This window comes from Polyodon spathula, chromosome 3 (assembly GCF_017654505.1).
Source record: "Polyodon spathula isolate WHYD16114869_AA chromosome 3, ASM1765450v1, whole genome shotgun sequence".
Classification (NCBI taxonomy): Eukaryota; Metazoa; Chordata; class Actinopteri; order Acipenseriformes; family Polyodontidae; genus Polyodon; species Polyodon spathula.
Window position 1 is genome coordinate 19,159,585 of NC_054536.1, and position 27,943 is coordinate 19,187,527.

The 27,943-nt window shown below is 41.5% G+C and overlaps 1 protein-coding gene across 3 annotated transcripts; it reads right to left on the bottom strand.

Moving 5' to 3' along the window:
- Window positions 1–49: 49 nt before the first annotated feature.
- wdr97 (WD repeat domain 97) lies at window positions 50–27,088 on the bottom strand. Of its 3 annotated transcripts, none has more exons than XM_041244601.1 (23): window positions 26,890–27,088; window positions 24,786–24,854; window positions 24,365–24,489; window positions 23,076–23,659; window positions 22,214–22,335; window positions 20,507–21,248; window positions 19,060–19,208; window positions 16,874–17,110; window positions 16,032–16,122; window positions 15,515–15,647; window positions 14,361–14,479; window positions 11,634–11,715; window positions 9,905–10,060; window positions 9,243–9,428; window positions 7,647–7,820; window positions 7,420–7,554; window positions 6,229–6,435; window positions 4,936–5,133; window positions 3,416–3,537; window positions 1,994–2,162; window positions 1,218–1,366; window positions 825–886; window positions 50–617 (listed from the first exon to the last, which is right to left on the bottom strand). In XM_041244601.1, the coding sequence occupies exons 2-23, from the start codon at window positions 24,814–24,816 to the stop codon at window positions 418–420; spliced, it is 4,173 nt and encodes a 1,390-aa protein (XP_041100535.1). In that variant the 5' UTR covers window positions 24,817–24,854; window positions 26,890–27,088; the 3' UTR covers window positions 50–417. The 3 variants fall into 3 exon arrangements, with proteins under 3 accessions (XP_041100535.1, XP_041100534.1, XP_041100536.1); XM_041244600.1 differs by having other exon boundaries at window positions 24,344–24,489; XM_041244602.1 differs by lacking the exon at window positions 4,936–5,133 and having other exon boundaries at window positions 24,344–24,489.
- Between the last annotated feature and the right edge of the window lie 855 nt (window positions 27,089–27,943).

The window sequence follows — 27,943 nt, forward strand, 5'->3', positions numbered from 1 at the left end:
TATATATATATATATACATACACACACACACACACACATTCTATGCTTTTTACTTATATAAGTCAGAAGTATATTTTTTCTGTGCCACAACGACAGTTCAATATACATTTTCACAATTAAAATCTGTGAATTAAAAACAATAATACCTGTAGCATCCCTGTAAAATAAAGAATGCAAACACAAACCCGTCCTATATTAGTGTGAGTTGTATTCAATCTAGAATTCTTTAATGAGTACATTCTTCAGATCCAGGACACACTGACTGATGATTGATGTTACTGGCCATGGGCATATTGCCCCCTCCATAGTATTACATGGGCAATTTGCCCACAATGGAAAATCAGGCCTATTGTCTGGTTCTTGCACCACTGAGGCCAAAAACACCTGACAAAAATGTTCACCAGCGCCCTTTAGTGATTATTTGTAGTTGTCAGCGTATGAGTGCTCCAGGAAGAAGTAGCGCGGCGCTGCCCCCAGGAGCCTGCTGGAAGGATCTGGCTTTGCAAGGTCCTCGTGGGAGGTGAAAGGGCACAGGTTAACTTTGGGCAGGGGGAAGGCCATGTAGGGGACGAAGCCAGAGAGCAGGGGCCGTGAGGAGATTGGAGGCAATGTGATATCTGGAGAGGGAGAGAGGCACATTTAAACCACAACAAATTCTATAGAAACAGATAAAATACATTCTTATCAGTTTTTCATCGGATTTTTATTCATTTAGATTTTTCTTGCGGTCTTAGTAGGACACCCTGCCACCATATAGACAGATACACTCAATTAGAGGGAGCCACCTAACACTAAATACATGCAATGTGTTAAACAGCACTCACACTCTACTGGTCGTGTCCTTGCCATGCTGTTGGTCTCTCCCAGTCTTAGGATTGCATGGGATCTGAAAGGGACACAAGACAAGGGGCAAACAGGTCAGCAACTTCCTGGCCCTCTTCTCTCTGCTTTCCCTTCTCATCTCTTCTCTCCACTTATGTCTTCTCCACACTCCCGTCTTTTCTCCTATTTCTTTTCCCCATCTCCCTTTTCTCTTTTCTGCCCACTTTATCCTCCCTTCTCCCCTTTTCTCTCTGTCATATTTCTGCCCTTGTGTCTTCTCCTATGTGTTCTCTCCCCATCTCTTCTTCCCCCTCTCCTCCCTTCAACTCACATCTCCCCTTTCACCTTAATTATTTTATCATCCCTCCTCTCCCCTGCCCCTCCTCTGGACTGACCTGTGGATGTCTGGCAGTAGAAGCACAGTGTTCTTCTCCAGAGGGATGGACACCGGTGGCCTGCGTGACACAAGCCATTTCTTGTGCTGCTCTGAGCAGAAGTAGTTCACCGCTTCAATTGGCTTGCAATCTGACGACATTGACTCAATCTGTGTGCATGTGTTTGAAAAAGATTTGAAATCTGGCATTAAGAGACACTAAAACGGGTCTCAAACGCCATTCCTTGAGGGCCGCATGATCTTCTGGTTTTCATTCCAACTTAAGCTCTCGATTAACATAATTGATGTAATTATTTGTTCAATTTTACATATTTAATATTTTTCAAGGTCTTTTGCAGTTGGTTTTAAAAACACACTTGATTCAAGGTACACTACCTATGAAACATTTTGAGGCCTGAAGAGAAGTGTTAAATGTGTCCAGGTAATCAAATAATTAGACCAATTAAGTAACTGAGAGCTCGGGTGGAATGAAAGCCAGAAGACACTGCGGCCCTCCAGGAACTGAGTTTGACACCCCTGCACTAAAAGATGAAAACTTAAAAAATTCAGCGATGAACGTTTCAACTAGAAATCTTTTAAATCTGAATTTTATTTAGTATTTCTATATTTACTAGGAATTAACTGGACGAGCATTGATGGGCCGAATGATTCCTCACCTTCATAAAGTTTCCTGTTCTATTGATACCTGGCTACACATCTCCTATCTACAGTTGTGCCCCCCCATGCCTTTTCAAATCAACCCTCCCCAGCTCTGAGACCCAGTCTGACTACTCTTACCTTGTACTTTGCTTTCCAGTGATTGAGCCAGTCTGTGGCCTGCCTGCGTAGCTTTGTCTTTGTAGAGCTTGTTCCCTGTGGCCACTCATCCCAGGAGGATAGTTCCTGTCCCAGGTAATCATGAGGGTCCTCAAGATCCATCTTCTGCCATAAGGACTCAACTCTCTTCCTACATCAGGGAGGAAGCAGCACAGGCCATCAGAGCTTAGAAAGACTAAAAGAAACATTTTGACTCAAAGCCTTTCTCAATGTCTTCAAATCTTGGAATGGTATTATTATATATATATATATATATATATATATATATATATTTTATTTATTTATATGGATATTTTTTTTTTTTTGGAGTATGGAGTATGGACTTCACCTCGTTGATAGGAGTTTGAATGGTCTCTTAATGGTCACAATTATCCCATGGGAGATTAACCTTACAGAGATTGAGAGTGGCTAGTTAGTCATGTAGACAAGAGTGACAAAAAATGAAATAGATAACATAAAATAAAGACATGTGAAATAAAGTTTGGTAGAAGAGAGGAATATAATAAAAGTGAAAAGATAAGGAGAGAGCTGGAGAAGGGGATTATAAATAGTGGGATGTCATAAGTGGGAAGTATGTCAGGCTGTCAGACCATCAGCAGTGGGATATGGATAGGATAGCTGATTACAGGCTATTAGGATTTGATATTTAATATAGACTGTGCACATTTTGCTTTATGTATTCCACAACACAACATGCTGTATTCTTAATATCGGAATGGTTGATGTCTTTAAAAAAAATCACTCCTGAAGCACCTCTTGGAATTCCATTCAACTGCAAAGCCTGTTAAAAACAGTGATATCACAATCGGGCCACCTACCTCAGCCACTTAATGATATTCTCTCATCAACCTTTTCCTCCTTCTCAATGAAATTCACCATGGACTAAATAAAGGTTGATAATACAGCGGGGTTGTGCACTTGTACATTAATAGTAAAGCAGTGCATAGTAGATTTGCAGGACTGCGTCTGGGTTCTGCGCTTGTACATTAATAGTAAAGCAGTTCGTAGTAGATTTACAGGACTGTCTGGGTTCTGTCGGCATTCGCAGCACTTAAATGGACCTCTGCTTTTGGCCTTGGTCCGTTCACTTGCTGATATTCTGCCATGCACACATGTTCGCTGTCCTATAACTCTATAATACATGCAAATACCCTAAGACACGCAAAGCACAGGGGTAAAAGTATGCCAGCAAATTAAAAAACATATCTACATTTAGATGTACGGCCGACTCCACTTATTTGCATATTGGATACAGTATTTCTATTGTCAATTAATAAGGGGATAAAGTAGGGGAATAGTGGGAGACCCCACTCGAAAAAAGAAGGGTGGGGGAGTCCGAGTTAGAAATGTGAAGCACTGCACTAACACCAAGGCTGGGCCCACCTGAACACCTCATCACATGAAATGAGCTGGACCATCATCTCCACCAGAAGCTCCTTGCTGTGGGGAGCGATGCTGACCAGAGTCGTCAGAGCCACATGGATGAACTCACGTTCGTCTGGGTCCTGCAGGGGGAGGCAGCACACAGTATTTTTACATGGCAGCTTTCCCATGGTTATATTGTACATTAGGCATAGTTTACTCTAGTTTTCCGTATTTATTAATATACTTTACCATACTTTGATGGGCTTTACCAATGCTTACCCATGATTTACCATGATTTCACTATGCTTTATTACACTTTGCTAGGCTTTTACTATTAGAAACTTTTATACAGGAGAAGAGATCAACGAAAAGCAGTCAGATTTATACCAGGGTTTATAGGAATGAGCTAGGCTGAAGGAAATGAATTTGTTTAGCCTAGAACAAAGACAAATATGGGAGGACCTGATTGAAGTCTTTATAGTCACCTGCCAGTTTTCACAACATTCCAGCACATTTTAATCTCCCATAAGTGTTGTCTCATGCACAGCAAACTTTCAGCTAACAACAATTCTAAAGATAATTGCATTTACTATGCATTGTGTTATTTAGAAAAAAAATAAAACATGATAACATTACTATGTAGTTGACCCTGTCTCTTATGGTAAAAGAGTGTCTTCTTGTTTAGCACTACAAAAGTTTTATTGAGAATGACACTTGAATATCTCCCATGGGAAGATTACACCTTGACTATTTCAACAGTGTATCCCTCTAAAACGGGTGGAAATGCTGACCCTTCCACTCCCAGTCTTTGTTTCAATCCTGTTCTAAATTGTTTAATCAAACTAATTAAACCTGCATCCAGACCTTGAAGTAGGTTATTAGCAAATTTTACCTGTTAAACCTGGAGTGAAATGGTCCTCCAGGACAGTGATTGGACACCCCTGATCTAAAAAGAGGTTAATGACAAAAATATCTCCACTCAAGTCCAATATGAGGAGACCATTCAGCCCATCAGTGCTTGTCAGGTTCCTAGTAGCCTTTTGATCTCAAAACTTAATGGTGTCTAAAAATAATCTAAAACTGCATGTCTAATAGTCTATTGTGTTTCATGCATCGGTTACATCCCAGATGACCTCTATTGCCACCAGGAATTTATATTGCAATAGAAGTCATCGTGGGAAACACATCATCTGTACAACATCCATACACGGTAAAGCAATTCCTCTCGTTGCTGCACGTGATGTCAGGTAGAATGCAGCCTAGCAGCCCATGCAGCTACTGTCTATAGCTCGGGGGGAGAACACTCAAGTGAGAATAATGAATCTGTCCATGCACTGACTTTTATCAGGTGCACCCAAGGTCTGCAACCAAGCTTCAGGATAGTTCCAGAAAAGTACTGAAAGTTTTTTCAAGTGATCCGGGATGATAAGAAAACAACACAGTAAGATCCAATACATCTCATGTGTTGTGAAAATGGCCCTGTAACTTTATCAAGATTGTGATCAAGGCCCTGCCTAGTTCTTCTACACACACCGTACCCTGAGTGTGGGGGGGTTGGGCTGGTTCAGGATGGACAGAAGCAGGTTGTGGAGGTCCATGGTTATCTCCAGCCACTCCTGCTGGAGGAGAGTCTGCACTGCACCCAGGATGCCTGTCTTCACACAGTAATCCTTAGTCTTCAAGTGTTGCATGAGCTGCTTCATGAATGAGTCCACTGTCATCGTCTCTGAGAAGCTCTTTAAAAACACACAAGACCCAGGGTGCAATCAGCTTTGTACAACTCAGGAGAGTTTCACAGAAACGGAACTAGAACTACAGAGCTACATTCTGAAATACTAAAGAACACTTAAGCTTAATGAGAACCATTTCTCAGTCTGTTCAACAGAAATACTAAGAAACTTAAGTTCAATGACAAACGTTTTGACTGGAAGTCTTTCTAAATGGCCTCAATGAATCTGGAAGCCATCGTAGGGGTGGGGACAATTTCACCATCCAGGTGAAATGGCCAACACAGTGCAACAGTAGCTGAAAGCATGGCTTGTACAGAGATTTATATTTAATCCAATGTAGTACCAGATAGCACATTTAAAATACAAAATACATGTTTACCTACATACCAGATATAAGTGCCCACCAGGTAAGATTTATGAAATCATGTTGTTATTTACATCACTTTAAAGGGTAACTAAAGAGTAAAAAGAGCATTGTTTTCTGTCAACATATTCCTGATTGGTTTTTTTTGTTTTTTTTAATTCACACATCATCGATAAACTATGGAATTACTTTTTTTTCAACTTTTATTTGGGAATGTTAGCCAGGAGAACGAGATTCTTTCTTCAAAACTTTGCAGTGTATACAGTTTGTATCCAGTTCACGTTCCGTCTTGCAACAATGTTGGTGCTCTGATTGAAATGAGTGTATACCGTGAGAACAGAAAACCAGCACTGTTGCAGGAAGGCGCGTGATCTGGATACACTGCGATCCTTAGAAGGGAAATTCTTTTCCTCCTGGTGAACACTCTTGAGTAAATGTTGAGAAATGCATTGCCCAGCTGATTTATGAGAGTCAGAAATATGTTTAAAAATATGATGTTGTAATGCGAACAACATGGGACACAGCAAAGGTAACTTAATGTGTTTCTTGTAAACTTTGCAAGATGTTTTGTAACACTTTAAAAGTATACTGAAATAATTAAATTTCACAGTGGCTAGCTCTGACCTCTTGACCTCTGCACTATGCCGTTCAGCAGCAGATAAGGGAAATGGGAAATCTGCGTAGTGTAGGAACTGTATGGTGGAATCTAGTTACTGGAAACCCATTTCTCCCCTCACCTTTTCTGAGAACGTCAACTGAAACCAACTCTGATTCACAAACTGAAGAATGAACAGTGGGAGAGCGTGGGAGCTGGTCTTTTTCACAGGCGCCGCCTTCCGTGGGGGAGGAGTTGGGCTCCGGTGTGGGCGGGGCTTGATGACAGGTTTGGGGTGGGGCTTGGACAGCTTTGTTTTAGGTTCCAACGCAGTGAAGGAATGGAAGTTCTGCAAAAACACATTTAATATTGGACTCTCCACAATGCTTTAACTCTTGAGTTGTTTAATTGTGCAAACAGCAATCAAGTTTGAAACTGTTCTAGGCTATTGACAAGTTCATTAACAACAGTAAAAAACAGCTTTATCAAGTGCTAAGCATACTGCAAAGAAACTGAGTGAGAAATTCCCAATGCACAAATGTACTCCTACTTTACACTTTACAGTAATGGGCTTTGTGAATTTCCCCTAGCTGTGTCCTTCAGTACTTCAGTGTTACTACTGGAGAATAGTTTTGTTAGGAATCAAAAGAAGGAAATTATGAATTAATTAATGAACTGAGGAAGGAATTCCTGAGAAAGGAATTAATAAAAGGAGGGAAGGAACATAAAGAAAAAAGGGACAAGCCATGAGGGGCCAAATGGCCTCTTCTTGTTCCCAAACTTTTCCTGTGGCAGGAATAAAGACAGGGCCATGTTTAAAAAATACATCATGCTTTGAGATGGGCATAAGCTACTAACCCTCTCTAAAATGGGTGGAAAGGGTTTCATAAACTCCAAACTTTTTTAAAATCAAAATAAGGGTTTAAAAAAACCCTGTCCTTAACAAAACATTCCTTAAAACAGTCCTTAATGTTTTGTGAATGGAGGATTATAAGAAGAAAGGGAGATATGTGAGGGAGGACAAAAGGTAGGAAGGAAGGAATATAAGAAAGGAATGAAAGAATATAAGGATAAATAATGAACACATTAAGGAAGGAAGCTGAGGGAGTGGAGGAATATCAGGAGTGACAAGGATGTAATAAAAAGGAAGGATTGAAAGAGGAATTATATGAATTAATATAAGAAAGGAGGAAATTAGGCAACTTATTAAGGACATTAAGAAAGTAAAGAAGGGAGGAATGAATAAAAAACTAAGGAATATAAGAAAGAACTGGTAGAAGGAAGAGATGAATATAAGGAAAGAAGGTGGCGGTCAGGCCCAGCTGGAACTGACCTGAGGGGGCTCCTCTTCCTGTGGCTCAGGGGATGATCTAGTGATGTCCTCCTTGACAGGAACCTCATCAAGCAGGTCCATCTCCTTCTCCTTGTTCTCATCATCTTCACTCTCCAGCATCGATCCCATATCATGCTGGAACCACAGAGACAAGACAAGACAGACTGTCAGCTCTGTTACATTGATCACTGTATCTCTCTCTCTCTCTCTCCTTACCACTCACACACCTCCATGTTTTTGATCTCATCCAGCTGGTTATCTGCTCTGGCTGGCAGCTTCCAGGTCTTGGCCTGCACCTCCTCTCTCTTGTCCAGGATCTCTGGAGGCCACAGCAGCCCAGCCAGCACTGAGTTAGGGATGAGGCCTAGAGACAGGACTGGCAGAATACTGTCCCTCCACACCTGAAACCGCAAGCACAAACCGACCATTTATAAAAAAAACCCTCATGTGTAAGATGGCTGATTCCAGACTATTAGGTATGATTTGCATCTAATAAGTGATGTCAGCACACCCTACTACATGCACTGGTTTCATAATATTTTTTGATACATTCATTTATAAATTCTCTTATGTGAACAAATACGAACATGACCAATACAATCACACACAGTTTTTTCTAATATTTGCCCCAGAACAACTGTTTATTTTCTTGTAATGTGCCGTAGCCCATAAATTCTACTATATATAATATATCTGATGAAATGTACCTCAGCCAATATGAAAACAGTCATAAGTTGGCAATGTTATGTCAAAAACTCATAACTAAACAATGTGACGACATACCACCAATTTATGACCTTCTAAACTTTTTTTTTTTTTTTTTTTTTTTTTTTTTTTTTTTTTTTAATTCTCAGTGCCTTCAATACAAACCTTAGAAAACATACCTACAACAGGTGGGAGAGACTCTACATGCTGGAGACTTGCATGAAACTGGCATTGGGCAGTTCAGTGTTTATGTATCCTGTTCATTTGAACGAAAGTCATGGAATCCATATATTATAATAAATAACAAACATGGCTGAAATGAATTACTTTAGGTTATAATTGTACAGTCAGCGCAGCTTTATCCAGACACCTTGGGAGAAGTAAAAATATCCCAAATAAGCAGCAATTGAGATGACATTAGTCACACTGTCTAAATGAAAAGAAAAAGAATAAAACCACATCACATTATGATTAAATGTTAAATACATAATTAAAAATATGAGTCATTGTTTTTTTTTCATTCCTAAACAAAATTTAAAATTGCTGTTTTTTATTTCTACATGAAATGAAAAATAATTAAACCACATCTTATTATCTTATCACGCCATCTTAGGCGAGGCACCTGCGACGTTGACACGCCAATTTTCTTTGCAACAGGAGCCTGAGAACCCACAGGAGACGCAAGCTCCTTCAAGAGTTCAACGTGGTTTATGCAATTTATTCAAGTCACAGCATAATCACGTACGCACTGCACTGTGCTACGCAAACCTGTCTTGCATTGAAAAGCGATCTCCATTCATCATTTGAAAATACTGTATCCCAATTAAACAAAGCGACGTCCCAATTAAATGACAAATAGCACTGGGAAAAACCGTCTCCCTGAGTAGTATCCCATTTAAGCAGACATTTCAATTATCATTCTCCCGATTAGGTGGCGCCGACTGTATCCCTGGGTTCTGGTGAATTCTTCATAAACCAGTTAGGCTTTGCTCTCCTGGTTTATGATGTTACAGAACCCCTCGATTGCTTGTAATTCACTTCAGCCCAGATGTTAAACTACAGATATGATGTAGACCTCACTCTAAATTTAATACCAGTAATGATCTTGGCTGGCTCACCTGTTCGGGTGTCTTCTCCCTGGTTTGGTACTCCTCTGTCTCCGAGTACGGATCCAAGTGCCTGGCCAGGGTGGGGTCAGGGAAGAAGCCCCCCCCTTCAGTCTTAGGGATGTATGGAGCATCTGGGGGAGGGGGACGGGGGCTACGCAGGGCCTCGTTGAGGTCAAAAAGGTCAATGTCAGGGATCTGGGGGGGGGGGCAGGACAACAGTTATTACTGGATCCAATAACAGAGATTCAAACCAACTCAGTAATGCTGTAAATCAGAAAGCCGCTCTCAGTCAATCAAAAACGGCAGAACATTCCAGCTCATCATATTTCTAACAAGGGTAGTGTCGACTTGTGCAAGGCAAACTAAACACAACATCAACTCTAAAGACATGGATAACAGCATTAACTGTGTTTTGTGTTATCTTATTTTAATTAAAACAGAATTTAAAATAATTTAATATGTAAAGGTGACACAAGAAAAGTTTTCAGCCTGTCGCTACTCATCTGAGTCCTAGCAGCTGGTTGATCTCAAAACTTTGTCAAGTCGGATCTTAAAGGATCCCAATGATTCAGCACTAACAATATGGCTAAGTAACCCATTCCACACAAACACCACTCTGTGTGTAATAAGTGTTTCCTACATGCTGTCTCTATTTCTATGTTCCTTTGTACCTGTATCTGTGGCCGGCCCAGGTGGAGCAGGTGCAGATAGCGTCTGAAAGCCTCCTCCTTGGTGCTCTTGCTGCTTTTCGGTTTCTTCCTGCTCAGCAGTTTTCCCTGCTTTAAAAGCAGCAGCTCCCTGTCCCGGGCAGCCAGCATGGCATAGGCCTGAAGAAAACACAAGAAAAACACTGTCACTGTCAACAAGCAATTACCAGAGTACAGGGACCCATCTTTATACTGCAATTACCAGAGTACAGGGAGACATTGTTATACTGCAATTACCAGAGTACAGGGAGACATTGTTATACTGCAATTACCAGAGTACAGGGAGACATCGTTATACTGCAATTACCAGAGTACAGGGAGACATCGTTATACTGCAATTACCAGAGTACAGGGAGACATCATTATACTGCAATTACCAGAGTACAGGGAGACATCGTTATACTGCAATTACCAGAGTACAGGGAGACATCATTATACTGCAATTACCAGAGTACAGGGAGACATCGTTATACTGCAATTACCAGAGTACAGGGAGACATTGTTATACTGCAATTACCAGAGTACAGGGAGACATTGTTATACTGCAATTACCAGAGTACAGGGAGTCATCTTTATACCGCAATTACCAGAGTACAGGGAGACATCGTTATACTGCATGTGTGGGTGTTCTAAAGTGTACTGTAGTGGCCAGCTTGTAGCAGTGTGACGTCACAACAGCAGTTTCACCTAGATTGGAATTCAGAGCTCCCCACAGCAATGGCAATGTTTAATCCGTAAATGAAACTTATCATCATAAGTAAATGTCTTATTACTTGTGCTATAAACAGCAAACACAATGGCTTTAATTTTTAAAGAGGAGGCACTAATGTATATTCAAGGATACCAAAATATTCAGGTCAGCAAGGGGCCCGAGTGAAAAAAAAAAAAGAAAAAAGTTGGCTACAACAGCCTCAGTCTAAATCGTTCTATAGTCCTATGAACAGATAACACTTTAGGTACAACTGCATTCAAATAATCAGTTTGTGAGCAAAGACATGAACACAAAGGGATGATGACCTTCTCTCATTCATTGATTACACTATGTAGCACAATTTTTGTTCCTGGGTAGTAAGTGTTATTTCCTATTTGCTTATGCCTCAAAAGTATAGAAAATGGCTATTATTCCCCACAAACTTTGCTTTTGTGACCAGGACAGTGATATTTCAAAATATCACTATTTCCAATGAGAAAACGGGCAAATGTTTTTTTTTTCGTTCACATAAAGTCAGAAAAAAACAACATATGAATCCAAATTAACATGTATTTATACAAAAATGACTACAAAAGATTTAGAAGTGAGTAGTTTTTCGAGATTTACGATTATACTGTATTTACAGTATAATTGTAAAAGACACGCATTTGCCCGTTTTCCCATTGGAAATAGTGATATTTTGAAATATCACTGTCCTGGTCACAAAAGCAAAGTTTGTGGGGAATAATAGCCATTTTCTATACTTTTGAGGCATAAGCAATTAGGAAATAACACTTACTACCCAGGAACAAAAAAAACAAACAAAAAATTGTTACACGGTGTTATTTGTGCATTATCATCTCTGTATTCATTCTTTACTTTTACATGCACTTAGTATTCCACATACTGCATTGTCATGATATGGGATACAGCAGCTGTGGTTGTAAGCGGATCACTGGGCAGCAGTAGGGTGAGCTATCCCTGTTCTCCTGCTCTGCTCACCTCTGTTCTTTCCCGCAGTTCCCTCTCGTACTCCTCATACTCTGCGCGCTCTGTTTCTGCCAGTGGCGGAGCTTTCTTCTGCCTGCAGCACAGCAATAGGACACTAAACAACCGCCAAGATTGGCCTCTAAACATCTACAAGTTTCAAATTTTCACAACAGATGTCAGTAATTCAGATGTAGGGAAATTAAAAAAACTACTATAATATATAATGCATAAAGTCAATGGAACGTGGATGTTGCCTCAATATTTAGTCAATTACAAGTAAAGCAGGTTAGGCAATCTGAAATACTTCATGCCAATACTCACAGAGGACAAATATATCAAAACATACCCCAGTAACAGAGTTAGAAAATGTAGATTTAGATGCGAACTTTGAGACATATGTTGAAATATATATAAAAAAAAAATAATAATTGAAAGGATGATGAATTAATGTGAATATATACTGGATCAAATTGTATTGCAACATATCTGAAACCCAAACAGTCCATAATGCCTGGTAATGCCCAGGTCTTCTTGCTTATGCACACACACACGCATATATATACTGCACTATTTTTCCTTCACAGACAGCCCGGTCAACCCTGAGAGTCTGTCAGTGTGTGTGGGTTGTGGGTGTGTGTGTGTGGTGAATCGGTGTGTGTGCACTCCTGAGACTGCTCAGACGCTCAATACGTGTGCACGTTTTGTGTGTGTGTGTGTGTGTGTGTGGTGTGTGTGTGTGTGTGTGTGTGCACTCGGTATGTGTGTTTGAGTGAGCTCGGTGTATGTGTGTGTATGTGTGTGTGTGTATTTGTGTATTAGTGTGCGCTCAATGTGTGTGTGTGTGTGTGGTTGCTAGCTTACAGTAAATCATTACGGCTTTCCACAAAATAAACGTAATAAAATTGATTTTAAAAAATGGACTTACTGCAGGCTATTACATATGATATTAATCTAATTCATTCTAGCATTCCTTTGCTTCACATTGTGAAGAGCTGTATTTAGGGTGCAATCTTCAGCGTTGAAAATAATAAATCCATGAGACGTCGCTCCCAGAGCCAGAATAGGGGTGCAGAGCCGACGTCGTCCCCAGAGCCCAGAGAGGGGTGAGGAGCCTCCGTCGTCCCCAGGGCCAGAGGGGGGTGGGGATGTCGTCGCTCCCAGAGACAGAGAGGTAGTGAGGAGCGGCCGTCGACCCCAGAGCCAGAGAGGGATGAGGAGCAGCCGTCGCCCCCAGAGCCAGAGAGGGGTGGGCTGGAGGCAGCCGTCGCTCCCAAGCCAGAGAGTGTGTGTGAGGGTGTGCTGGGCGCGGGGTCGGGCGTCGCTCCCAGAGCCAGAGAGGGAGTGAGGATCTGCTGTCGCTCCGTCTCGGTTCCCCTCCGAGAGGGAGGAGGATCTGCCGGCGCTCCCAGAGCCAGAGAGGAGGGAGGTGGCCAGAGAGGCAGGAAGAGCTAGACGACAGCGATGTTTCTCGTCTCTTACACTCCTTCCTCCCCTAACGACAGCGAGGTCTCTCTCTCTCCCCTTTCCCTCCTAGACGACAGCGAGGTCGCGTGTCTCTCCCTCCTCCCCTAGACGACGCTAGGGTCTCGGTCTCCTCCCTCCTCCTAACGTGCGCTGCCAGAGCCAGGGAGGGAGGAGGACTCTGTCCCCCGAGCCAGATAGGGAGGAGGATCTGCTGTCGCTCCCAAGGTGGCTGGGGTTGATTAGTTGATTAGGTTGATTAACGATCAATCAGCCGGATCCCAGCCAGCCTGATATAAAAGGAGGCCTCACCAGGGGTTGTCTCCCTCGCCCGCTGGAGGCGTGGTCCTCCCTCGGACCCGGCGCAGCGCGGAGGCGGTGGTCATCCCTTCGCTCCCGGTGCAGCGGGCGGAGGCGGTGTCTCCCGCTTCTGCCGCCGGCGGCATGCGGGCCGCTTCTCATTTGGGAGAAGGGAGCTGAGGAAGCAGGTTGGTGTTTGTTTTGTGGTTTTTTGAATTTTCTAAATCCAGTGAAGGCATTGCCCAGCCTGGAAACTTTATTTTTGTGAGTTTTATTTTTGCTTTATTTGTGTTTCCCCTGCCTGCCTGTTTTTTTGCCCTTGTGCACTTTATTTTTTGTTTATTTATAATATGAAAGGAGGCCTCAGCTTCTCATTATTGAGAGAAGGGAGCTGAGGAAGCAAGCAGTTGCGTGTTTTGTTTTTGGTTTTTTTATGTTTCTAAATGTAGTGAAGGCATTGCCCAGCCTGGAAACTTTATTTTTGTGAGTTTTGATTTGTGTTGGAATACTGTTAATTTTGCCCTTGAGCACTTTTATTTTGGTTTATTTATAATAAAATAGTTCGTCGTTTAAAGTCCTCTGTGTCTCTACAGAGACCCGGAGTGCCAGCTTCGGACGGTGGCCCCCTTTTATTTGTAGGTGTTGATCACCAAGTAAAACATGACCTCAGTGAAACTTTGCAAATATGACGAAATCAGAGAGGCACTAATACTTTCTCAATACAACTCAGTAAATATGACAGAGTCAGAGAGAATGCAAATAAAGAAAACAACTCTGCAGTGTGACATTGTTACTCTGCTAGTGAGTATTGGACCTCTCACTAGCTCTCCTTCTCATTGAGTACCCACAACATATATCAAATATGAACAAACTCTTAAAGGGGTCAGCAATGCATTAGACAGATGCTTTTGTCAGCAATGTCACTTATTAAATAAACATCAACCCTAGCCATGAATTAGCTACTTACTCTATACGTACCTGGTTAGAAGGGGTCCCTTTAACTTCCTGAGGTGGGCGGGGCTCAGGGATTGCAGCACTGCTTCCGAGATGGGAATAGGGGGGTCCGGAATGAGATCAGAGAATTCCATACCCATCATCTGCAGGAATAAGCAAACAGGAACCCATTCATATTGGGAAAGTAGGAACAACATGTGACTCTGCTTGGAAACCGGGAGAGACCATAACACAGATATTTACTAAGTAGGGGGTCTGAGTGGGATAAAAAGGGATGTCCTAACTCCAGTCATTGAGGGTACACTGAGCCGGGGAATGAAATGTTAGCTGGTCTAAACCCTGCTGCCTCCTGTCTTAGGATCTGTGCTCTGTCTGTTTGATTAGACCCATCTCACCCCCAGCCCCCTCCCCATGGTACCACACAGAGGTAAATGTGGTCATAGTAAATAAACACTCAGACAGCTGAGCTAATAAATACTCAGAACACACTTTGATACCAAATAATATTTTTATGTGTGGATGTTGAATATACGCCAGGCCCTGAAAATGTAATTTAACCAGAGGTAACCTGGTAATCCTTAAAAGACATCGAAATAGGAATTAGTGGCATGGGTATGTATTTATGTATGGACCTAATTTTATAATGATCACAAAGTCTTACCGTAGAATAGCAGAAAATGGGATTCAAAATAGATAATTCTAATACTCTTATAAAAAATAATTTTGCAGTGCTTTTCCCTTGGTTATACTATGTGTTTACCATAGTTTACCATGGTTTGCCATGTGTTTTTGTTTTTTTTAATACAGGGAAGGAAATAAGACTCCTATTGCATAGTATATTTACATATTCCAAGTTTTAATACAAGTTTGATTAGCCACAGTTAATGTTTTATTAATCAGACATGTTTTATTAATCTCAACCAGGAATGGCGCAAACTGCTGTGCAATGGGATTCTTATTTCCATCCATGTAATATGCTTTACCATACTGGGCTTTACAATGCTTACCTCTGCTTTACCACTGTGCTTTATTACACTTTGCTGTGCTTTTACTAGGGGAGACTTTTATAAGGGTACCTTGCAGAAGGGTAGGTGGGGAGTATTAATGTAAGTCGCCCTGTGCGTGCCTGCTTGGAACTGCACTCTAACTAACAGGTTAGACCCTCTCACTCTGGGTACCATGTAGAGGTAGTGCCTGGGCAGGAACTTAGTGTGGTGGATCCAGTGAAGGTGCCCGTCGATCCCCACCAGGAGGTCTCCACGGGTGCTGCAGAATGCCAGGCTCTCTGGTGCTGCATTCAGGGAAAGCGATCTGGAGACAGCAAAGTATAACCGGTTTAAAACCACCCAACAGGAGCTGTGCTCATTTTGGAATGCAGGTGCTTTGCTGCTTAATGCAATAGTTTTCAATTTCTTCTTTGCTTCTGACCAGCATCTGACCAATTGCAGTCATGGCAGCTATAAACATCTTATGAAAATGACAGCAAATGAAACACATGCCAGTCATACCTGATGCTTTCCTATTGTTGACTTTGGATACCAGTATCTCCAGAATCTGGGTCGGCAGTGCATCACATAACACTGCCCGTTACAGCTGCCTATTATCTATTATTAGTATTTTCTGATGGACTTATCAAACATTGAAATAAAAGCAGTTCTCGTGATTCTTCCCCTGGTCACCCTTCTGTGTCTTTACCTGATCAGCCCATTGTCCTGGTCCCAGATTCTAATAATCCCGTCCAGGCTAGAGGAGGCGAAGATCTTCATCTGAGGGCAAGTGCACAGCCCTGCACAGAACAACAGGGAGCATCAAACAAGGGGATTTATTACACTGTACAAAATCACCAATGTTTTACAGTCTTTGGAATTTAAAATATTTCAATGGCATCACACTTTGAAATCTCACTGATAAGTTTTCCGCTGTACATTTTCCGTGGCATTTAATATGCCATGGTTTGCCATGTTTTACCACGTCTCTCAGGGCTTTACAATGCTTGCCTATACTTTACCATGCTTTATTACACTTTGCTATGCTTTTACTTATGTTAAACATTTGTAAGGCTAATTTTCTCTGACCTGCCATTTTAATTCTACCCAATGGGACTAAAATAGGTCTATGAATAATCTGTGGAGAAGTACACTGAATTTGTTTCTTGGGTTTCAGAATCAGGACTTATTAACTTATGTTTGTGAAATACTTCCTTTTACTTATGTAAGTTCAATAGAAATTTTTTGAGAATCGAGCCCAAAGTGCATTTGAAAAATTTGAAAGAACATGAAACATAAGAACATTTACAAATGAAAGGAGGCCAATAGGCCATCTACCTAAGCCTGTCTCCACTTAATTTCCCACTGTCTCCTCTGGTCCTGGTTTTAAAGTATTGGTTCAGGTTAACTTTGTCAGCTCCTTTAAAGATGTTAAAGACTTCAGTCATCTCCCCCTAATTCTTCTTTGTTCTCAGCTGAATAGATTCAGTGAGCTTTGGGAATGTATCTCCAGTGAGACAGCAATGGTCCTTCTACATGCTTGGGGCTGACCTGTGATTTTGTCTTGAGGGTCGTCATTGGGCGAGTGGTCAGTGCGCCTCTTGGTCAGCAGGTTGAACTGGACGATGCTGTAGGTGGCACTAGAGAAGTCCTGGAAGGCGACAGCCAACAGTGAGTCCATGATGCTGATCCTGAGGGGTGGCTGGCCGCAGAAGAAAGTCACCTGGAGACTGAGAGACTCCTCCGCGTAGGGGAACACCCGCCAGGCCTTCACCGTCCTGTCACCTCCTGAGCACGATGCAAATGCAGAATCAAAAGAACATAAGAACATTTTACAAACGAGAGGCCATTCGACCCATCTACACTGGTCCAGGTAACCCATTTCATAACCTTACCTTTCTCTGTGTGAAGAAGTGTCTCTCACCATAAGTCTATCTAAATCTATCTCCATGCCTCAATCATGACCCCACCCCAATCAGACTAGCGTGTAAAGTAAGTAGTCAGTATGCTGAGAAAGTTGATGACCTGGACATATACCAACAGTGTGTACAGAATAGTCTAGAACAAGGGTTTCCAACCTGTTTTTCAAACTGCACCCCTTCTGTCTGGAGTTTCAGCTTAAGCACCCCTTTACAACTGTTGCTCTACTCAATGGGACCGCAATAAAACACAAAATTGATGTCACAACAGTTCGGGGCTGTGCAGCAGGATGAGAGCCCTGCCAAGGCACGGGATTGTATATGTGGTAAGTATTGGGTGGCAGGGAGGGAGTTAAAATCCCCCCTGCAAACGCACGTGGCTGGAGCCGTCAATTGAATAAATGTTTAAATCATAAATTAAGAATCCAGGCACAGGGGTATAAATAAGGTAATCACAGGTGGTGAAATGGTTGGGTGTTCAGAGGTGGAATGAGAGAGCGAGACAGTAAGCTTTATAAAAATATAAGCAATTACTACCTAGCATGCTACCTGTTTAAATTATAATAACTGTTTGTTTTGGCCACCGTGCCATTTTGTTTTGGGTTCAGTGTTTTGTTTCTGTTTGTTCAAACCTTTTATTTCCAATAAATACTAGCATCAGTGCTTCATACCAGCAGTACTGAGTCTATTTCCTGGTCTGACATCAACCGCATTTACTTCCCATGTCAGCATAACTATGTGTGCCATTTAAAATGTTTACAACAGCAACAACACTAACCTCAAGATATATCTATAATAACTAACAATGATTAGTGCTGTACTTTTTCATGGTAAAACCCAATTATTTCACAGCATTTTTACAGCCTTAAAATAGATTTTCCAAGATATTTCATGATTAAACATGAAATGTATACTAAAGCAGAGAAAAATTGTGTTGTGACTTTCACAATTGATAATTTTCTCTAGAGTTAATTTACAACAAATGTTCCTAAATATTTAAATACTTACCTGAAAAACAGTAAATGCTAATATGCTAAAATGCTAAGAGACATGTGAAATGTCTCCTTCTTGTACTGGACAGAGCAATATTTAGCAGAAATATTTCTGATGTCTCATGCAGCTGGTGTCTTTTTCGTTGAAGACATTTTAAAGAAATCGTGCAGCTCTATGCAGTGTGTTCAGTCATTTACCAGGCGGAAGCAAACCAAACAAACTGCCAGTTTCCTAATGCACTGTAACTGGTAGTGTGTCAATAAAGCAAACGTTTGCTGTACCCACAGTTGAAAACTGCTGGTCTAGAACAAGAATTATCAATGACATGTTCATTCACAATTTGATAAGCGATTCTCCAGATAGATGCAAAAATGTAAAAGAATTAACAGCCAGGCACTTCCATATATCCCCAGATATTTGATACTCCTGACAGCTTATGCTAATTAATGTTAATAACTGGATCAGCAGTTCAGACAGATATATGCAAAAATGTAAATGTGACATAGAGACAGTCGAGTGGACAGGCATACAGATTATAACACACTCAATAACTTTTGTTAAAACAGGTCCTTGGCAAGCTTCAGAATAATCTGACATGCGGTTCTACACATACATGTTCTTATGTAAGTGTGCCATACAGACATTCAAATGGACAGACATACCCCCTGATTATGATGAGCTCAATAACGTGTATTAAAAAAAGTTTCATAATATTCAGACATTCTCGAGGTATATGTTGAAATATACAGTTAGTGTTACACATAGACAGACACTTTGCATCCCCAGGGAGATAGAAAGCCCAATCTCGGACCAATCGGAACTTACCAGCAGAGATGATGTAATTGTTCTCAAGGTTGGCCACCAATCCGGTTACGGCTTGGGAGCTATGAGCCTCTGTATGGTACTGAATTTGCCCAGAGTACCAGTCCAGCATCGCTAGGAACCCATCCTCCTGCCCCACGATGAGCATGTACCTGCACCGGGCAGCCAGCACTCATTGTAAGACACGTCCCCATTAGAAAGCATTGGTAAAAATAAATAAACACTGCACACCTACAACTTTGTCAATACTCAGAATATTAATGGCAAAACATGGTAAACTTTTTAACCACAACACATTATTATGTTCGGTGGCTTCCTCTAATTGTGTTGAGTGTGTTTCTCCTGCACTCATTGTATTACAGACCTGATTTTTGGATTCAGAACACGTTTCAATGTTCAAACATTTTAGGAATACTTTGAATATTTGCCAACACAAGAAGCCTTCCATTGGAGTGCTGTAACTTTTGTATGATGCTTTTTAACATTGATATGAATGAGTCTGCATGTGTGTATGTCTGCATTGATGTGCATATTATTGAAAATAACCTTACACAGTACAAATCCTACTGTATAAACACCACGTTACCTATTGGACATGCATATCTTTGACAATGGTTTAGAAAGAATTCTAAGCGTTTAAACTTTTAAAGCCATGTTTTCAAATAGTTTCCTACATTCTTTAGTTAACTTGTGTTTTTTGAAAGGTGAAAAAAAAAATTTAAATGTTACAAAATGAGAACCAAAACACTGTGAGAGAGCGATATAGAACTTGGATTATTTTGGTTCTAGTTTTGTAAAATAAATAGGTGTTTTACCTCTTTCAAAAATTATGAGTTAATTAAAGAAGTACACTTTGAAAATAAGGCAAATTCTATTTAATTCTTTTAAATTCTAAACTATTAACATTGAGAATGCATGTAATGAAACAGAATGCATGTGTAAAAGAATATCATAGAAGGGTCCCAGAGTGGCTCATGTGGTAAAAGCATGGCCATGTCAGGTGCAGGGTGAGTCATACAGTCAGGGGAGTGTAGATTCACATCCTGGCTGTGTGAAGTCACCAGTCTTCACTGGGCATTCCGGAAGGAGTGTCACATTGGGTCTGGGGTTCCCAAGGGTTAGGGAGGCAAAACCAGAAGGGACTGTTCTTCCTCATTGTGCTACAGCGGATACTACCGGCCTGACACCGAGTAAGCTGGGGTGGATACCTGCAGGGCTGGCATTTGTCGTAGGAAGCTAGCTTGATCGTGGGATCGGACACACACTAAACCTTCATTTCTCCTGAACTGGGTGGAGAATTTTTGCGCTGAGGTGGGAAAATGATTGGACAGTCTGAATTGGGGAGAAAATCGGGCATTAAATAATTGGGCACTCTAAATAAAAAAATAAAAAAATAAATAAAAGGAAAAGAATATCATAGAAAAGGGAAAAGAGTTCCCAACATTCTCACCTGTTCCTCTCCTGATTAATTTCCTTCGGCCTCCTCTTCCGTTTCTCCCCTCCGTTTTCCACCACCTCAGTCCAGCAGGAGAAAGCTTTCTCTGGGTCGATGATGTAATTGTAAACCAGAAGGCAGCAGGCTTTGGCTTTCCCCTTCCCCAGCCCGGACTCTGTCATGGCAGCATCGACAAGTGACCCGCCCACACTCCGGGGCCTTGCCCTCTGCTTCAGCAGGCTGGCGGGATTGGTCAACGTGTTGATCCTGAGGACCTCCCCTTCTTCAGTCAGGACGAACAGGGTCTCCCAGGGCAGGCAGTACTCCGCCCCCCTCGTCCGCTTTCCCTCCTCCAGTATAAAAGTGGTGATGACCTCCCCTGTCTCTGCTGCAATGAGCCTGACTGTGCCATCGTCACTGACACACAGCATTCTGGTGGGGTAGAGAGGCAGGCTGACAGTCTTGATCTCCCTGATCGGAGCACCTCCTAGCGGGGTGTGGAGAGCATAAAGGTGGGTCAGAGCCCAGAAGTCCACGCCCTTCCTGGAGTAAGAGCACAGCAGCCCGCTGCCTTTCTTCCCAAACCTCTCCACCCCGTCCTTCTCTGTGCTCTTCATCCCCAGCCCCAGCGTAGGCCCAGTGTAGATCTTCTCCAGCTGGTCTCCTGTCTCCAGGCTCCAAACTCGCAGAGTGCCATCCAAAGAGGAGGAGAAGAAGTGAGGGAGGTGGGGACATGCGGCCAGGGCTGTGACAGCTCCTGATAACACACCAGAAAAGATCCTGGGTCAGTTGTTATTAGGGATCAGAACATAAGACGACGGATCCCAGTCATTCAACATCAACAACATAGCTAGGTAACCCATTCCATACCCTTACCACTCTCTGTGTGAATAAGTATATCCTACCCTCTGTCCTAATGCCACTTCATTTCTAACTATGTGTCTTTTATTTATGTACTGTGCTTAAAGACTAAGTAACGGGATTCCAAAAAATATAGTGTTACACATCTCCACATTTTGCTACAACTGTTTAAATAATGTACCTGTCATTTTTCTTTTCATTGGTAACATCCTGTGCACATCTCTTTTAATCTACCTTTAATGAGTTACAAATTTTCCTTAATGTTAGTTGAAAAGTTAGCCATATCAGTCTAGAGATGATAGACAAAGAGAAGGAGAGACGATACCTTTTATTGCACTAACTAAACAATAATTAATCACAAGCTTTCAAGACCTCAAAGTTCTCTTCTTCAGGTGAAAGTAGAAAACAGAGATTGATGTTTATATTAAAAGGTGGCATTTTGAATCACTACAGTTTTAATACAGTAAAAAAATAAAAAAAACAGAGCGCATGGCCACTCAATATACAATGACAATAACAAAGCCAGAATGAATGTGTGTGAGAGTGTGCGTGTGTACATGTGTGTGAGTGAGTGTGTGAGTGAGCGTCTGTGTATACATGTGTGTGAGTGAGTGTGTGTGAGAGCAGCTGTGTGTACGTGTGTGATGGAGTGTGTGCGTGTGTACATGTGTGTGTGTGTACATGTGTATGAGTGTGTTTGTGTGAGAGTGTGTACACATCTGTGAGTGTACATGTGTGTGTGAGGGTGGAGAATATTAAGGGACAACCTGGATCGCTGTCTACCAGCATAGATAAAAAGGGCCCCAGCATAAACAGCCCAGTACCTACACACACCACCTGTACCTTTCTCGTTCCACTCACCAGTGTGCCCGGCGAAGATCATCTGAACCCCCCAGTCCTCGTCCCAGACCTTGATGGTGCCATCGCGGGAGGCAGTGGCCAAGCTCTTCGCAGTGTTGCAGTAGGCCATCCCAGTGATGTTACTGAAAACAAGAAACAAACAAACCGCTGGCTCCATGTCACAAGAATGCACAATACCAAAGGGGATGTGTTGAAAATTAGTCGTTACTGGTAGCTGGTTTTGTTTCTAGACAACACATTCAGTTACCCTTTAAGAATTTGAAAATGTCCTCCACATCTGGGCAAATTTGTTTTTATGGTTTGCTTCTTAGTACAGTGTATCTATAATGTTTCATGATAATATCTTCTTAAGAACCCAGTCCATAAATGTGGACATAAAATGTAATATATAAAACGACTCTTTGTGGAAAAGTAGTAGTTTAAAATAATGAGTTTATTGAATGAATTAATTTGAAAAGAGATTGTACTCCCAATGAGACTCCTGGGAATGGTTAATAATAAATGCATAGGCTCTTGGGGGACAAAGGCCAGCCCTGCATGTTTACACTTGAGCTCACTAGTGCCTAGACAGTGATGACTGTCAGTTTTGCCTCCCTATCCTGCAGGAGAGCCAGAGCCAATGCATCGCTCCCTATAGACTCTCCAGTGAAGACCGGAGACTCTGCACAGCAAACCTGTGCTCTCCTGGCTATACGACTCAACCTGTACACCATGACGTCATACCTTTACCAGTTGAGCTACCCAGGGACCACCCTTTTGTTTGTGTGTGACTTTTTTTATTTCTGTCTCTTTAAGAACTCTCTGATCATGGCTCTTGTAACCAAAAAAGACTTCACAGCTCTATAAAAACTGTAAAAAGTACCAGAGATGCAGGTCCTTCTTGTAGGCCAGCAGCATTCCCTTGGAGAGATGAAACAGAGCCACTCCAGCAGCGCTCATGGCGAAGCACCTCTGTGATTTGGGGGATGCTGCCTTGGGCAGGACCAGTTCAGTGAACACGTCCGCTCTGCCCAGTCCCTCTGTGATCTCGACCCTACAGACGAGGTGTCGGAGACACCAAACGGAGACATGCCCGGCCCCACCCACCACCAGCTCATATACCCCCTCCTTGGAGAGGCAGGTGTGGATATCCCGGCTGGAGCAGGTGCTGGAGGTGGTCCTGAACTCTCTGTCCAGGACAGCCAGCCTGTTCCCTGGGCCCCAGGCAGCGTAGCGGTCCGGCAGCACTGTGCTGGTGATGCCGCTGAAGGACTCTGCTGAGCAAAAGGAGGCACGGAGCCTGCCCTCACACTGGTACACCCGCAGGGTACCATCACTGGACAGGCTGACGAAGTCACCTGTGGCCTGGTTGTAGGTCACATGGCAGACCGGGCTGTTGGAACTGAAGTGACAGATATGCTGGATTCCGTGGGTCATCAAGGTGGGATTGAAGCATGAGTGTTTGACCTGGAGAGAAAGAGGGGAAGAGAGATAGAGAGGCAGTAAGAGAGGGAGTAGGAGAGAGGGGAGGAGGAGAGAGAGAGAGAGTGGGGGGAGAAGGGAGGGAGTTGGAGAGAGAGGATGGAAGAGAGAGGGGAGAGGGAGAGAGCAGGGGTAGGAGAGAGAAGGAATATGAGAGAGAGAGAGGTAGTGAGAGAGAATATGAGAGAGAGAGAGAGAGAGAGAGAGAGAGAGGTAATAGGAGAGAAACTTAAATGTTAAATATTTCTGCACATTTGCTACATCAAACAAAAATTCCAAAAACATTAATTATATGTATTGTGCCAATATGTGTTTTTAAATTAAAATACAATGATCATAATTTGTTAAAAGTTAATATGTACAGTTGACCCTGTCTCTTATAAAAGTGTCTTGTTGCCTGGGTGATAGAAACAGTCAGATTGGCTTTGCAGTCCTCTTGCCCACACAACTGCTCACCAGAAGATACCATACGAGACAAGCTATATGAATTTATAAAAGAAATCCACTAAACTAGCGGATTGTAGGCTCATCATTTTTACAGGGGGAATACAGGAAATCATCAACACAGGTTTTAAAACCTCTGCAGAATCTAGTTTCAATTGCAGTGGTTAATGCACACCAACATGAGGAGAGTACAAACAATGCAAACAGAGACGACGGACTTCCTACCCAGACCATGGAGCTGCGTACTGTGTTGTAAAGGAGTTTCCACATTCTCCTGGCTTTCTGCCTAGGGGTCTCTTCACCTGTACCTGGCTTTTGTGGGGTTCTGAAAGTGTCCTGTGGGGTCGAGTAGCCCTCGCTCCCATCGCAGGCTTCAAAACAGGAGGTAAAGTGTTAGCAAGCAAACCTCCAGCAGCGCCGAGTGTCCCCTGTCCTCAAATAGGCCATGTTATCTAAATTAATTAAGGAAAAATTCAAAATACTAAAATAAATGTAATTAAATTCAATGACAAAGGCATTCCCGACATTGAGAAAGATTTCTGGAGATGTAATTATCGCCCAACCCTGGCGCAGAGCTTGTTTGTGGCTGTGTAAAGCACTGACAGTGAGACTGAAGCTGACAAACTGTGCTGTGTTTCTGTATAAAGATAAACTGTGCCATACTCACAGGTCCTGTCGACAGTCTCTGATTGAGCCATGATAGCAGAGGAGCACAGCAGCTTCTGGAGCTCTTAGACTGGGATAGAGAAAGGAAAATAGCTCACTAGGGGGCCTGGGAATTCAAATCAAAATACAGCACCTGCTCTGCCCCTTATAAAAGTTTATGCAGTGAATTTGCATGCTAATTCTACAGCTTCCCCTTGCTTTATTCTCTGAATTAACCACAGTTGCCAACGCTGTTTTTATTTTTCATATATGATTTCCCATACCTCTGGGACTTACAATGCTTAGTTATACTTTAGCATGCTTTTGCTATGCTTTACTTTACTTTGCTTTTACTACAGTAAACTTGTACGAAGGTACATCCAGAAATAGTAGTTTCCATGCCTTTTATTTCCACTAAAAAACAGCACCAGGTGATATCATTAAGTTACTACAGTTAAAACACAGTACTAGAATCAGAAAATACCACAGTTGCATTGTTTGAAAATGAATGTGATGGTGGTAAAACCTTTCAAAAGTTGTACTGCAGCCGAATTCAATTGAACTTGCCTTGCATTAATGGCTTATAGAACATTTACAGAATGTGTCCCTCCAGGTAGTTTAACTGAATTGCACATTAAAGTGCAGAGCTGGTATTCTTTTTATTAAATCTGCCCCTTATTAGAGTACATTTTATTCAATTTTTTATTTAGAGATTGTGAATTTGTTTTGTGATAGTATCACATTATTGTATATACTGTAGATACAGTACAAGTGAATAACTCATACAATAAGGTGGGGGCCATCTACAACTTGTTTTACACACTGACTTGAGCGCACAGCTTCAGAATCAGAATTATTTCCGGTTATTCAAGGTGCTATTCAATCACCCACCCTGCAACATACTACAGGAATATAATGTTTTTTGGAAGGCACTATAGTCAAGTAATATAGGGGTGCATTTAAGTACTGTAAAGTTTTGTTTTTCATTTTATAATAAATTCATTTCTTAAAATTCTGGCGCCAGTACATGTTTAATTTTGTTGTATTACACCGTGTAACAATTTTATTTATTTATTTATTTTTGTTCCTGGGTAGTAAGTATTATTTCCTAATTGCTTATGCCTCAAACGTATAGAAAATGGCTATTATTCCCCACAAACTTTGTTTTTGTGACCAGGACAGGTACATTTCAAAATACCACTATTTCCAATGAGAAAACGGGCGAATTTGTGTCTTTTCGTTCACATAAAGTCAGAAAAAAAACAACATATGAATCCAAATTAACATGTATTTATACTAAAGTAATACAAAAATGACTACAAAAGATTTTGAAGTGAGTAGTAAATCTCGAAAAACTACTCACTTCTAAATCTTTTGTAGTCATTTTTGTATTACTTTAGTACAAATACATGTTAATTTGGATTCATATGTTGTTTTTTTCTGACTTTATGTGAACGAAAAGACACAAATTCGCCCGTTTTCTCATTGGAAATAGTGATATTTTGAAATTTATCTGTCCTGGTCACAAAAGTAAAGTTTGTGGGGAATAATAGCCATTTTCTATACTTTTGAGGCATAAGCAATTAGGAAATAACACTTACAACCCAGGAACAAAAATTGTGTTACATAGTGTTATTATTATTCCTTAGCAACTATAGCTGATGATAGTTTCTCACTGGGTCTAGACTACTGATGACCCACCCACACTCAACCACAAAACCCTAAAAACTAATTTGAGAGAAGAGGGGCCAACACTTAAAACTGTCACACCGCGATGTGAAAAAAACTAGCAAACGTGTTAACAATATTTAACACTTGCACAGCTTACTCGTAAGAAGCATAGGGTCTTTAGAGAAGAGACATTACTAAAACTGACGTCGAAAGTTTCCAAAACTTGACTTAACTTAATCTGTTTGGGTGTCACAGTGCAATGTGTATGTGTTCAAAAACAAAAACAAAAAAAACAAAAAAAACGGCTTTTTGCTGTCACTGATCTATTCAATTTTAATGAAAGAAGCACAAGCTGATACAATACACACAGAAAATGTATTTAACAGATCTTACAGAACGGACTCCGTACTTTACGAGGAACAGTACATTATTTAATTGTACATTTCTTAACTTACCCAAAATGCACTTCTGGATTCTGTCAAAACGAAAAACGTCGAAACAATCTCATAGCTATAAAAACAGACACGGATCCCGCTTATGCAATTTAAACTGCTGCCAAAAATACTGCCGGTATAAATTGCGTGTTTTTTTTTTTTTTAAATAAGCAAAGTTAGCTGAAGTCCATTTTGGCCCTGGTACACCTGCCTTGGGCTGTTTGCAATCTCTGAGCGCTCACTGCTGTTGCTAGGAGACCAGACGCTTTGCAATACTGAGACACACACAGGCAGTGATTTTAGCCCCGTGATCACGTTAAACAGCATGCAAGCTGTTATTTGAAGTCTTTAGTTTTAATCTGTTTGAAATGACTGATTCAAAACTTTAATGACTTATCATCTCAAGTCATTGAATTAAATAGGAAGGCAAGGGCTGGACGTGATAACTCACTGTTCAAAGAACGTCTTACAATTCAGCTACTACTAGACCAAGTTACTACATTCAAAAGATAACACTGTGTAACAAAAAAAATTGTGTCACATAGTGTAATGTTTCAAGCTCTAAAAAAGCAATCATATCCATCATGAGGAGTAAGCTATCTGTTTGGTGACAAAAGGTAATTTTTAGTAAATGTATTTTCTGTTTGCCTCCCTGTATATAACAGGGATAGTTTTATTATTCCTTACACAGTGTCTCCAAAGACAAGGATCTTTAGCAAAATTGTAAACATTGATGGACTTACTATTACCTTCACGTGCAAAATGTCTTTAGGCAAAGAGGACATGGCTACTACTGGATTCTTTCCAAGAGGAGTGAATTCAGATAATGTGGTGTGTGGTGCTGTGGCAAAGTGGTGAGTATGTGCAGTGCAGATTAATCACACAGACAATGATTCACAGGTGCAAGGGTGTTATTAATAATGACCACAGCCTTAGGGCAAAACCTGTAAATAATAATAGTGATGGAAGTGGTACAGCGGCATGTATCACTTCTGTTTTGTAAATCCCAGGGATTTGACCCGCAACCAAAGGTTCTGTTCTCTTTCACCCACACAAAACAGACACAGTTCCTACG